General features: G+C 41.8%; 1 protein-coding gene across 1 annotated transcript in view; it reads right to left on the bottom strand.

Moving 5' to 3' along the window:
* Positions 1-6,468: 6,468 nt before the first annotated feature.
* LOC121090656 (kinesin-like protein KIF26B) overlaps positions 6,469-14,143 on the bottom strand; it is a 197,097-nt gene continuing 189,422 nt past the window's right edge. The window contains exons 5-6 of the mRNA XM_040599381.1: positions 8,780-8,963; positions 6,469-6,537 (exon numbers count right to left, since the gene is read on the bottom strand). Of these exons, the coding sequence (XP_040455315.1) occupies positions 6,469-6,537; positions 8,780-8,963 (253 nt within the window). The remainder of the gene's footprint in view (positions 6,538-8,779; positions 8,964-14,143) is intronic.

The following is a 14,143-nucleotide window of genomic DNA, read 5'->3' as shown; positions in this document are numbered from 1 at the left end:
TCAATGCTCAAGAGATTTTTAAAATGTGGCCACTGTACTGTCATAGTATTTCAACAACAGGAGAGTATGTTTAAAGCATGCTTACCAGGTGACCGATATTAAATATCTCCGTAGCTTCATTAGGTTGACAACTTTGAAACAGTCAAATTAATTGACCCATGTGTATAAGGCCTATGGGCAACCAGAAGTCTACAAAGTATGGTCAGTCATGCCAATAAGTGACTTCAATCAAGAAAACAGTCAACTAACATAAACATTATAGATTGCTGGGCATAAAATAATGCATCTATGACAATGCAGAGGGCACTGGATAAATAAAGTCACTTATGAACGTACAAAACCTACTGGCACCAGGCTGAAGTGATTTGGACAAGCTAATTTTCTTTTGATCTTCTAGTCTAGAGAAAAATTAATCAAATCAGACCAAGGTAAACAACACAAAACTAGGCTTTACAGCTCTTTCCCTGAGTGAAATGTACTACAAAGGAATCACAGAAATGATTGCTTTTTCTAACACAGAAATAAGTAATGTTATCAAAGTGAGGGACAGCCTTTCGCCTATTTTGTCTGGCCAGTTCAATTCCACTTGGAAATCTCCTCTATCCTCCTCTCAGGCTCATGAGCTCACTCATCAGTACACTTTCTGAATCATTAAGTGGAAGAACACCATTTTTTGTATTCTTTGAAGCAAAAATGAAATTTACTGAACAACAGTCTCACGCATATTTGCTATCACAGATAGCTGGTTCCCAGGTTAGGGTACAAGTCTTCCTCTATGACATATGGGAAGAGATGGTTTTTTTTCCCCCAAAGCCAAGATTTTCATTAAAGGACTGTAAGCTACTCTAGAAAAAACTCACTTTCTATGTTGCTGTTTTCACACAAACACACACACCCCAGTGAAAAGGCAGACATCTTTAAGCTTGAAAGATGCCTTGATTCTATGGAAAATCAGCAGAGGTGAAGGAATTAACAGAAGAGAAAGATACCTTAGCATCACACTTGCCCACATGGTGCCCAGATGGGTGAAGCACTCCCAGTGCCTCGCAGCAGAGCTGCTCCATTCTGTGGAGTCAGAGGTAAGTATACCAACAGTTTCTGCCTTCCATTTTCCCAGTTCGGAGGCAAGCCTATTCCTTGGTGTCCACTTGCATTTACTTGCCTGCATCTGCAATGCTCCAGGAAACCATTAGGCTAATAACCACTTGCCACAAGCACCTCTCGCTGGGGTCTGCTCCTTGCCAGCTGACCTTAGGAATCCCATTACCAGGAATGACAGCTTGTCAGTCCAGGAACTGTGGAGCCAGTTCTTAAGCTTTTAATAGCTTGCAGGTGGGCCAAAATGGACCCACTGCCCTTAAATTGGCTCATTAATAGGTGGGGCAAGCCCTAATCTTCTCCTCCTAAAGGGGTTGGCTAGATCCTATAGCAGAAATGCAGCCCTGCTTCTTCATGCAGGAATCCTGTCTTGCATGGTGTAAAATTTAAGGAATGGGCCAGGCTTTCCCTTTGCAGGTTTGGCTGATACATGCTGCCAGCTCCCATGAAGTAGCAGCTTCTGCACTTCCCAAAGAAAAGGAACAGCGATTACAGCTGTTCTCTAAATTGTGGAAACATAATTGCATAGAAATTTCTTTAAAATACGTCTGTCTTTAAGCCTGCCAGCTAACCAAATTGCAAACTCCTAGCATGCTTGGGTTGGTACTTCCACATCCATGAAAAGCTTTACTTTAGAGAAAGATAAACTAAGTATGCGTAGAAAATATGATTGAGGGAGGTAAGAGACTATTGTTTATAGCAATTCTTCTGTTATTTTTTTATACTCTATTATTTTCTATTCTTTCACCTTTTTCTATTAATGTCACTTTTTTTATAAAGCAGCTTGAGGTATTAAAGGTCCTCCCAGAAAAGCCCACCTAGCAGGGATCTTGCCGAAGAGTGTGAAAGGCTCCGCCGCGTCCAAACAGCACATTTGGTGAGGAAAACCTCAGTTCTGAGCAACTCTGAAGGGCAAAAGGTCACCTGGATTTCATTCCAAGTAGAACTAACTATTTAATTTGTACAACCATCATGTTGACAAAGATGAACACATATGTCTCCTTTAAATGCCTCCAGGGTTCATCCTTCCCCCCCCCCCCCCCATTTCAGTAACCATGGTAACTTTGGGCAAACCCGGCTTTCACCTCAGAAATTGTTTTCTGTGATGAAGGATTTAAAATCACATTTGTCATCCAACCATTAACTTTTTCCCCCTATACACCTGAGTGATGAAGGAGAGAGAACCTCTGCTTTACAAAGGAAAGAGAACCTCTTCCGATTCTGTCTGAAAAACCTTCATGATGGATGGCAGTGAAATACACAACATATTTTACAAGTTGTGCTGGTTTTTTCACTGACCTTAGCACAGGTTTTCATAAACACCTGCTTAATGTTTACCATAATGTTGCCAAAAAAAAAGTCTTCACATCCAAAACCCACATCCTGATGGTAGAAAAGGAGGTGACCTATATTTTTTGGACTTAATCAAGATGTGCGTCGATTTTGTTGCCTTCAAATCTACTCAGCAAATCACACGAGTCTAAGAGTATCTGTTTACTTTCCACTGCGCTGGTACAAAGAGTTGACACGGCTACTGAAAATATCTTTTAACAAAAACTATTCAAATCGTGCTTCATTCAGGCTATAGCCAGCAGGGTACTTACTCATTATTAACATCCGTATCGCGCTGTTACATCTTGGATTGAAGCACATCAAGGCCAGTGCAATAATCGTTGCTCTACTTGGTGAAAAGCCCAATAAACTATTTTAAGGGAATGGACAGCTGAAATACTACCAGTTTGTGAACCCAAAGCATTGGCTGAAACTTCTCTTGCTCCAAAAGACAGTTCTGAATCTACTCAGAAGACTGAACTGCTTGGGCAGTAGGGCTTCCTTCACCATTCCCTGTGGCAGGGGTATGTATAAGCAAGGAACAACACAAGTAGAGAAGCAGGGACAGAAAGAACAACAGGGAGAAGAAGAACCTGAACAAACATTGGTACTGTAGGACAAAGAAATGCCTTAAACCAAGGAAGGAATGAGACAGTGAAGTCCTAGCTGAAAGGACAATGTGGAATAAGAAGGCAAAATGCCTTTATACATGTATCCTAAGACACGGTTTAGTGGTGGACTTGGCAGTGCTACGTTAACGGTTAGACTCAATGACCTTAAGGGTCTTTTCCAACCTAAACATTTCTATGATTCTACGATCCATTCCCTTCATAATCTCTTTCCCTAGCTGGAAAAAAACTGCAAAGTACCGAGTCTTGACTAGGCACTTGGATCAAAAGGTTAGAGCGTGTTATACGATCAATACACAAAGTGGGAAGGTATGACATGAGACCATCTTTTGATTTTTAACAATGATATTACCACTGCCTTTTTCAGGCCAAAGGCATAAGATTCTGCTGTTGATCATCCATGGCATTCTGCCTTCGTGGACCGCCTGCCTCCAAAGAGGCAAGGACTGCCACACTTCTCCCCACACAAATGTGATCTCCTTCACTGAATGATACACTCACCAGGTAGCCTGTACGGTGGGAACCTTCACTGGGGCCTGGGGCGGTGAGTACTGGCTCCCAGTGACACTAGCAAAAAGTCAAAGGAATGTCACCGCTGAGTGCCTCTGAAAAGCCTCTGCTGTTTCGGTGGATGCACTTGCAGGTCAGACAAAATCTTTCTGATGCTCCCAGATACAGAGTTTTACAGAAATCAATGTGGGAAAAGGTAAGCTGCAGACTAATGTAAAGCAAATAGTAGATTTTAGGGTTAGTTCAAGGAAATATTGTGCTTTAATAGAAGATTAAATTCTTACAGCCAGGCACTGAAAGATTATTTTAACTGAACCTTCTTTAGTATGTGACACAGATCTGTAGGAGAAAGGTGTATGACTCAGGAGTGTCCATCACACCACCAACCTCCTACCAGCATTTTGTGGGAATTCCTGGCATTTGGCCACGGCTTGGCTACCATTCTTGGCACTTCCCAGTCAGGCTCCATGCTCAGCCCCTGCCAGGACAGCGGCTCCTACATCTCTCACTCACTAGACTCTCAAAAACCTGTCTGTGCTGCTTCCTACCCTGCCCTACACACGTGGAAAGGGCTCCTCAGAAGCAGCTGCAGTGTAACCTATTACCCCCCTTCAAAGTCTTTAATAATCTCCTCTTCTACAACACCTACCAAAGCTTGACAAGGGGTATCTAATATTAGACTGCTGATGGGCTGAGGACACCACTATCGAGATGACCGATAATACCTCGTCATTTCTTCTTGCTTCCCGTCTCTCTGTCTGTCTGCTCTTCCTCCCTGCACTGAGATCACAAGTGTTCTGGGACAGAAATGGGGCAGGGGGTATCTGAATTGATACATAATTTAACAAAGTAGGGCTAGGGTCTGCAAACAGGAGTCTTGATACCACCGAAAAATAAAACACAGCATCAAAAATTAGTCCCTTTTGCTAATAGGTTGACATGACTGCCCAGAGAAGGTTCAGTGATGCTGTGTTTCTCCTTGGTGGAAACTTTTTGCATAGGGATGATTTTAATGCACAAATATCGCTATTTTATTTTGAGATGAACAAGTACCGACAAACAACAATTTGCACCAAAAAAAAAAATATATAAGAAAAAGTAAACTAATCTCTGCCCAAATATAACAAATACCTCTCAGTGACAGAGTTTTATAAGGCTACACAGAGAAAAATAATAAATGGGAGGAAGCACAGAGACCACATCCATTCATCCTAAACCCTGTGCCACCTGAAAACAACCTATTTATTAAAACTGGCAGAAAATTTTTCATTCAAGATGTTTTTCATGCGTAATGTGAGATTCTGCAAAACAACATATTTCACAGAAAGAACATTTCAGTTTTTCATCAAAAGTATTGGTCTAGTTTTGTTTTTGTTTGAAAGAAAATGGAAGGGGAGGGGCAGGGGGAAGAAGGAGAGAAGAGGATTAGGGAGCAAATCTAAGCAAATCTTACTAGGATGCCCTGACATTAGTCAATTTGAGTGCAGGCATGGAACAATCCATTATTTCCATTGTATCTGCACGAAAAGCCTTTTTGCACTGTTTCTTGGCTCACTGTCACGAAGGACAAAACTGACTTGAGGAGTATCTTGCAGAAAATTATGGGACTTGAGGAAATTGCACATACAGTCATTCAGACTAGTGTGTAAACCCAGCAAAAGCAGTCTGCCACTCTCCAGAACATGATGATTCAAAGACAGCAGAGAGAGAAGGAAAGTGATGCTTAAGCTGTAGCAGTTTAGGGAGCGAGAACTGTCGCTCAGCCCACAAGAAAACTCTCTGCTCTCAAGACAGAACTGTGGGGACACCACACACCCACCTGGGATCAGCTCCCTCTGGCAGCAAATGCAAACCCAAAGAACACGTGTACATTATGAGCCAAACAAGCACCACTGCTAAGATATTTGCGACATGGTCACAAACCTTTTACAGCAGGGAGAGCTTTTGGGAAATGAGTGCAACAATGAATCTGGCCCTTTATTACTTTATTTCACTTTGACACTGCTGTATTTCTGCTAGGCTCAATGGTGTATCCAACAATGAAGTAAAATGCTGATTGTGCAGTCCCAACATTTCATTATTTATATCATCTTCCTCCTTCTGCGATGCTGAGCTTTAGCTCTCAAATAACACTTCTTCCCAGTTCCAGGCCGGTACGGTTTGATTGCAAGACCTTTTGTAAGAGAAGGTATGAAGCATACACCTGAATAGACACTCTCGAATTCGTCAGTTTAGAGTCTTCAGTTGTACCCATATCTGTACTAACTGAGCTGCTAATTAAGGTTTAAATATGTTGCTGATAGGAAATCTTCCCAGTTTAACTCACAAAAATTATATGTCCACACATGACAGCTGAGAAACTCTACAGTTTTAACGAGATCATCATCAATTTTGCAACGAGAAGTAGAATCTTTGAAATTTCTAGTAGAAGTGAAAATATGAAATGGCAACTGTTTGGTGGCATGTTCATTTTAGAAAACTGTGAAATGAAATTTAACTTCAAAGTCTAAGCTTTGACGTTCCTGACTTCCTATCCTGCTGCATCTCGGATACCCACCTACCCTGGCAAGCTGGCAGCGAGCCAGCATCCCCAGCATCTGTGCCAGGGCTTCCAGCCCTCGGGAAAGAGCCTGCCCTCCGGGACGCCCGTGCCAGGGCATTCTGTGCACAGCTGTTCCCGGCAGGCTCGGAAATCCGGGATACTTGGCAACAGCCAGCCTTCCCGTTCTGGTGAACCAGACTCACCAGTAACAAACTATCATGTTGGAAATGGTCCAGCCCACTCACACCCAACGTGAAACAAGAATTTCTTCAGCGCTGAATACCAGCACTGCGACTGCTGGTGAGATGCTATTTAAACACCGACCAGAAAAAAACCCTAAGTGACTGAAAATAACATTTAGCTTCCCTGAACCCGCTTCCTCCACATGGGTCCGCATTTTATAAATTTATATTCTTCCAGAAAACACTATATTGAGACAACACGGAAAAAAGTAACTCGGTTTTTAGCATGCTTCTATCAAACCATATGCCAACAAAACTGAACAGAGCATGTATAAATAACAATAATAAAAATCAAAAGCAAGCAAGCTGGAAATTCCATTACCTCCTCTGAAGTTTTCCCAGCCTGACAAATAAATTACATTTTTTTCCTGCCATTATTTACTTACTGTGCCTTGCACCTATTTCTGACATATTAGAAGGAAAATTGTGCTACAGAGGCAAACTGATGAGAAACTTTGATGGAAGTAGAAAAGCTCCAGGTCATAATTATAGGGTGGCTCCAAGAGGAAACCAAAGAGGTGAAAAATGAAACTGAATTCCAGAAACTGCAGGTTAGACATATTTTTGCTAATGAAAATGGGGGGGGGGGGGGGGGGGGAAGAAAAAAAAAATTCTCTATTTTGACTACATGAATTGACATAATATGTTTTACTACTTTGGAGAAGCATGTCTAAAATATTTTTTAAAACCTCTTAGCTATTTCTCATATACTCTGATAGCTACGGGATGGTGAATCGAAACTGAAAAGAAATATTCTTCTTCATCAGCTGGACTGCAAAACTTCAGTTTTACTTACACAGCTGGAAAGCCTGGAATGTTCTGGTACATGGTATTGATGAAGCAGCAAACTGTAAGTCTGTCTGGGAATATTGCAAAACTGCTTCCCAAGCCCTACTACTGGAAACCAGTGATGCGGGAAGCACAGAAGGCTCAGCTCAAGCCTGCAGTGCTTTGACAGAGCTACGTTTGTCTCTCTGCATGTGCGGACCCTTTTCCTGGGAAGATTGAAAACCGATGATCAGGAAAAGTGCTCACACCGTTCAAAAAGGGAGATTAGCCCCTTGTTTTCATGAACACACCCTTCATTATTCCTCAATGGAATTTTAATTTTTTTTCACAATATAACCTGTCCCAAGCACAGAAAATTAAGAATCCTGACAGGATAGCTTCTATTGTAAATATTTTCCATAGCAGCTTCTTACAACAATGAACAGGTTCAAGTTTACTTCTCATCCCACTAAAGTCAGAGTATGCATCACTGTTAACTTTTATAAGATCATGAGATTTGTACATTTCTTTCCACCTAGCAGCCAGAGGAGAGGAAGGGAGCCCTGTGTGGAGAGAATCCCTGTTCAAACAGGAATTAAACCATCCATGAAAGTAATACCATTGTTCACTGGGCGGTGGGGGTGGGGGGGGTGGGGTGGGGAACAAAAACCGCCAACAAACTGAAACTGCACAATATAAGAAAGTGAGTATTCAAAATCAGCAAAGCAAGCTCTGAAGAACATCCTATGCTCAGCACTCCCAGATCATACATTACAATTTCTCTTCTCAACACAAAGATTTTCACCAAACTCATTGTCACTGCTTAGGATTCAATGAATTCAGCAAAGCACACAGATGGTTGCATAAGAAACTACCTTGATTAAAGCAAACTGCTGTCCTCAGCAACCGCATGTGTGTATTCCCAGATGTAATACGCCAGGCTCTCCGTTTGTGGCAGGGAAAAAGGAAGAGCCATTCAGACAAATAACAAAGCAACAGCAAACTGTATAGCTACCTACCTCCACCATCGCCTCAGCCATTTTCCGTTATAAGTATGCACCTAAACAGCATTTTAAGAGGGTATGATTATGGAGAATGGGAGGAAATAATTTGATGGAAGGAAAAAGGACCAATTCATCATTATCAGCACGGGATTTGCCCAGGTACCTGGTCCAACCTTGTCCTGACTGTACTGGAAGAAAGCCAGGGAACATGGGCCAGAAGCAAATTACAGCATGTCCAGCTGAGACACCAGCCTGGACAGCGAGGGGAGCAGGAACCCAGAACACGCCACAGCAAGCGCGTGCTGTGCAGTTCAGACACAGAGACCAGCTCCTCCAGCAAGCCTGGCAGCACGGGCACCACCAGCACCCAGTGGCACTGTGGTCCCGACGCAGGTGCGTTTAGCCCAGCAGGGCTTCGAAGCGTATTACTGCTGCACAGTTAGCTCTGGATCTGTTCAAGTCAACTTCACCTTTATCAGAAGTTCCCTTACATTAAGTAACTTATGTTGTCAGGCCTTTGTACGCATGTTCAGGGACCAGCCGCAGCAAAGCCAACCAAGAAAGGGCACGGTCTTCCAATTCCCAAAATATTTGGCATGAGGATAAAATCTTTTCCCAAAGAAAACAAGTTTCAGTGATAGTCGCAATGCCTACCTTGCCCAAACCAGGGGTGTCTTTCACTTTGCTGACTGCCCTCAGCAAACATGGTGGTGCAGGGGGTGGGGAAGCCTGAAGGATGCTGCTGAAGCTGGTAGAGAAGAGAGGAGATTCAGGAACAGATGATGCAGAAGGCCTGTGCTTCTTCTTTTTGGAAGACAGGTTCAATTTCTGAGCGGCTCTGTGGGAAAAATGATGAGAGTAAGGCAAAACAACCCCAAACTCACCAACACAAGCAGTCAAGAATAAAGGTATTCGTCAGGTTACTATTTATGCAGAATAACAGTTTTGACCTCATTGATCCCAACAGTTTATAATTCTTGTTCTTCACTCATTATCACAAGCTTAAAGCCACCGGATTCATGAAGTTGCTCTAAATTTACACACTTTTAGTCAAGTAGGGTCACAGTCAGGCCTCTGTCACTCTCTCACCTGTTGAAACAATTCAGCCTGCAATAAAGCTCCAAACCCTCCCATTAAATATGTGTTACGTGGCAATTTCTGTTCTAAAATTAAGTTCAGTCACCAAATGGTTCACACAAAATTGTGTCTCATTCATAAGCCTCTGATTAGAAAATGAATACTTGTGCAATGTTTGGATGTAAGCAGCCACTGTTAGTATTAAATGCTCAGGTGAACTTGCTGAGGTGTAAGAAGCCTTGTGTTAGCTGTTTTAAATTTTTATCACCTGTTAAAGCATAAGCCAATCTAAGAACTGCACAAACGGCAACCAGTGAAAATACTGCTGTTCACAATGCAACAGAGACACACACCAACTACAGCTGCATTAATCACTAAGCAGGTAAGACAATTAAGACTATTTTTTATACTACATTACTGCTAGGTAAGAATGCTGAAGTTTGTATAGACTTTGATTAAAAAGCTAAGCCTTTCTGGAACAGAAACATTTGGTACTTTTCTTTTGCAAAATGCTTTGTTTTGCGCGACGATTCAACATTCAGCCTTTGTTGTGGCTGTTTTGTACCAAAACTTGTGCATTCTGCACTGCCCAAGGATAATGCTCACCTTAATCATGCTGTCCCATGGCTTCCCTTTTGTAAAACGAGCACTTTAAACAGAGCAGGTCAACTGGAGCACCATCTCAAAGGAGAGATGGGTATAACAATTCATGAGGCTACTTTCACGTTGTTTGCTTTGACAGACAAAGTATGACTTAAGGTAGGTATAAAAGTAGTCTGTGCTGACAGTAGCACTCCTAACTTTGCTGAAGTGTGACCGTTAAGACCAATAATTCAAAATCCTCCTGAGTTTTAAGAAGCTTTAGCTCCATTACACCGGTATCGGGATATATTATCCAACATTAAACTTACAAAAGTAATTACATTATTTTATCCTGAGGAGTCAGGAAAAAAAAAGATTGAATATAGATATATAGCTATTTATATATAAACACACTCTCATTTCAGTATACAAATACCTTGTGTTTGTATCAGATGTCTCAGACATGTGAACAAATTACTGCTGGGGACGAAGTTGCCATATGTCAGCCAGTCGTGTGCACACTGTGTGCACCGCCAGTATGTATTCTTCTAGCCTATGGCAAGTGCAAAGCAGTTCCAGACAGATTAGTTTTTAATAAAAGAAAATCACTAAGAGATTTTAATTGGCCTGACACAGAATTATGACCCAGAAGTTTCTGTACCACCTCCTTGTCCTTGTCCTTCCCTTCCCCTCTGGCTTTAAGACTGCAGTTCATAACCTGGACCTCTCTTTTATGAGTCTGCTTTCTTTTTCACAGAAAACATAATTAAAATGTGTTGGTCAAAACCAAAGCAAAAAGCACAATTTTTTCCTTTTCTTAGCAACATTTCAATGGTTAGAGAGGATTCAATGTTTTCAGCTTCCACGCTGTCCATCACTAATGCTTTTATAAAGGTGTCCATGCTGAATCAAGATTTTCTCTATATCTTAGCTTCACTATAAAATTGTTTTTTAAAAAAAATCTTGTACTCTGTGCAACAATTGAAAATACTAATGTTGGCCAAACACACTGAAAAATTTAACCCTGTGGTCAAGCTCAGCAGCGTGGCCTTAAATACAGACAGTGGGTCCACCCACTCTGGTCACAGATCAGGTCTCATTGACTCACCTTGGCTGAAAATACATTCCCTAAAAGCAATTTTCTAAGTTGACTGACAGAGCCATTATCCCCCTTGCCATTAAATGCTTCTCCAGCATTTGTTGTTCCTTTTGCAGAGCTGGTAGTGTGACACAAACCACTTCTTGACCGAACCAAGCCTATAGCTGGCATTTTCTTGAAGGAAAGACGTTGTTGGAGGTACCTGGCTTTTTCAAAACTTTGGAACTACATTCTAGTTTGACAGTTATAACCTCCGAGATTACATTCAAATGGAAGAACCTGCATTTTCCTTTGTATTTTTGGACTGTGACTGGCAAAATGTATGAAAAAGCAATGAACTATTTCTCACAACTTTATGAGGTTTTGTGTTTTTCCCCACGGAGAGAAAAATCAACTCATGGCAGGCTAGAAAATCATTTACAAGCCTTATCAGACCTGACTGAATTTTGAAGGGGATCAAAATGGCAATACGCCTCAGGTAATTCCCATAGCATTTAACTGAGGAGAGAAAGATATTTTAAACAGATGTAGGCTGCAGCACGACACGAACATGTACAGTGTGGCTTTCTTGCGAGCACATTTGCACAAGTGACATCATCCAGCTTGGGTGGTTAGCATTGCTCTGAACACAGGCGGTCATGCCAGCTGATGCTGATTTGGCCCTGCAATCTAGCACAGGAGGGTAGAAATTCTCACATTTTACTTTCCAAGGCAAGCCAGATGCCTGGCTCTCCCAGACAGACCCTCTGGATCGCCAGACTTCTCAGGCAAAGAACCAGGCTAGACCTGGGAGACCTGATGCTGCTGCAGCACCTGGCCTGCCCAGCCCAGCCAACAGATGTTTAGGCTCTGATTTTTGTACAGGAGCCAGCTAATTTGTTCTCATTTATTATCTAGTATAATACGACTCTGATTTCCACTTGAGATGATGATTCATACTACTGCAGTAACGGCGATGATGGCAGGATGGCTTTCCTTATTGACAATAAGCTGCTCGTACTCCCAACTTACATTGCATCCCACTTGAGCCAAGTGCTATCAGCCATGAACTACGTGGGATGCCCAGTGGGCTCCAGTGCAATGCAAACCAGTTTCCCACATTGTGCCGTATGGCTGCGGCAGGGATTTTGTCCACAGAGACACACAGAGAACTGGATCAAAATTAAATTTTTGAAGTATGTAATTTTAACCGTGTGGACACACTCACTCACAACAGAACTGGTTGTAATGTCATTTTATTGACTTATTTTCCACAATAATCTACATTTAATCCAGTTTAGCTAATATACTTTGGATTCACACCTCCAGTTAATGTGGATTATTTCTTTACTGAGCATCCCTATGTAAACAAGCAGCTGGAGACCTTCTGAAAGCTTACAAGATTTGTGGCAGAGGAAATCATCGCAAGATCAAGATCTGAGATCGCAGGAGGGGCATTAGAAAGCTGATTAGAGTTCAATCCTAATAAAATGGATTGCTGGCAGGAAAGGGGAACTGCTTCAAATGTCCACCTAATCCATAGCAAAGACTGTGGTCGTTTCTTGAAAGGATGTTCTTTGCTTGTTGTTTTTTAAAAGTTTAATAAGGTGTATCCTTGGGCAGTCAGAACACTTTTCACCTCCCACCTACGCAGCAATGGCAATACACTTTTTCCTTTAAAACTCCATGGGCAGGCTGGGATCTTCCAACACATTCATTGTAGCGCTAACTCCCCACACTGGAAGCCAATTCATGACTGATACGAACTTTCTGAAAGCCGAAGATCCTCTGTGGGATTCGTTGAAGAAATGGAAGCAAGCCAGCTTAGAGGTAATTCTGAGATGCGAGGGAGGCAAAGCATGCTCTTTGGAAACTTGTCTAGAGAGACAGCTCTGGCCGCTCACAAAAACCAACTTCAAAAACGGGGGGAAAAATCCATACATCCATTTGTTATTAAGCGATAGTCAGGGGAGAAAAAAAGAAATCAACCAAACAAAATGATGTGATGCAGCACTTAAAGAAAAGAGCAATAAATAAAGTCTCCCTGCGATACATAATGCTCACGTGCCTCCAACTCGAACCGAGTGCATTGGGACCTCATTTGGCATAAATTCACATAAGGTCATGAACTCCAGTGAGCCTGGCTATGCCAACTTGTGGCACGTTTGTTTCCTCTCCCTTAAGTAAGAAAACAGACGCTGCTGATAAAATTCAAGGAACATTTCTTTAGCTTGATAAAAGAAATTATTTTTTCACCAACACATCACCCAAGGCAAAATTAAAACTTCAGGACTCACTGTCAAAGCAGAGGTCAGTAAGGCCAGCAGGTTCATTAGGTTCAGGAGATTAGACATTTAAGTGAATATTTAAAATGTTATTCACACTTGTGACAGCAAAGATCATAATTGATAAGTAAAAGTGACTCTCACACGTCAGTACCTGACACACCCCTTCACCACTGACATCCGAAGGAATTTCCTTGGCTGCATATCTCTATGATTATTCATCACTGCAGTTCCATATTACACTACGATGTACCCACTCCTTATCACCCTTGGAAACAAAATCCCAGATCTTAGGGGCCAGTGAGCTGGCATATCCGTTTCTGTGTCAAAATAAAAATGGAAACTATACTCACTTTCACACCATCTTTGCCACAGAGAAAGCGGCTCTCAAGCCGTGGAGGCCAAACAGTCATGTATTAGCTAACTTTAATGGTGTAAGTACTTGCAATTTTCATTAAATCAAAAAATCTCTTTTTCTTACTTATTTGGAGGCATACATTTCATTTTATATGACAAATAATCTTCACTGGGTGCACCGCTTAAGGAGTATGGTATGAACTTTATATATGTGCAAGGGATGGCTTACCCCAGGATGTGCTGGTTTGACAAGCCCGAAGGAGATTAATGATCTTTCCTAGTAATTAAAACACTATCTTTACTTACCTAAAGCTGCCTTTCCTGCTGTATCTTAGTGCTGGGTTGGAAAACAGATGGAAGTTTCGTTTGGAAATGAGTCTCCTGAACAAACCCTTTAAGCACATTTGTGCAGATGTAACACTCATTATCAAATTCATCTATATATGTGACCAACGGAGTGGGTTACCCAGCGTGAAACACTCATATCCCATGGTCTCAGGCTGGGCACGTAAAAGTGAAAGTCACCATTACCCAGCCCCACCCTCAAAATGAAAGCCTTACCAATTACTTTTTTTTTTTTTTTTTTTTTTTTTTTTTTTTAAATCCCAGCCATAATTCTTCCTGTAGAAAAAGTAGAAA

Source organism: Falco naumanni, chromosome 6, assembly GCF_017639655.2.
Source record: "Falco naumanni isolate bFalNau1 chromosome 6, bFalNau1.pat, whole genome shotgun sequence".
NCBI classification, from domain to species: domain Eukaryota; kingdom Metazoa; phylum Chordata; class Aves; order Falconiformes; family Falconidae; genus Falco; species Falco naumanni.
Note: the sequence above shows the minus strand (reverse complement) of the source record. Positions and strands in the feature narration are given on the sequence as shown.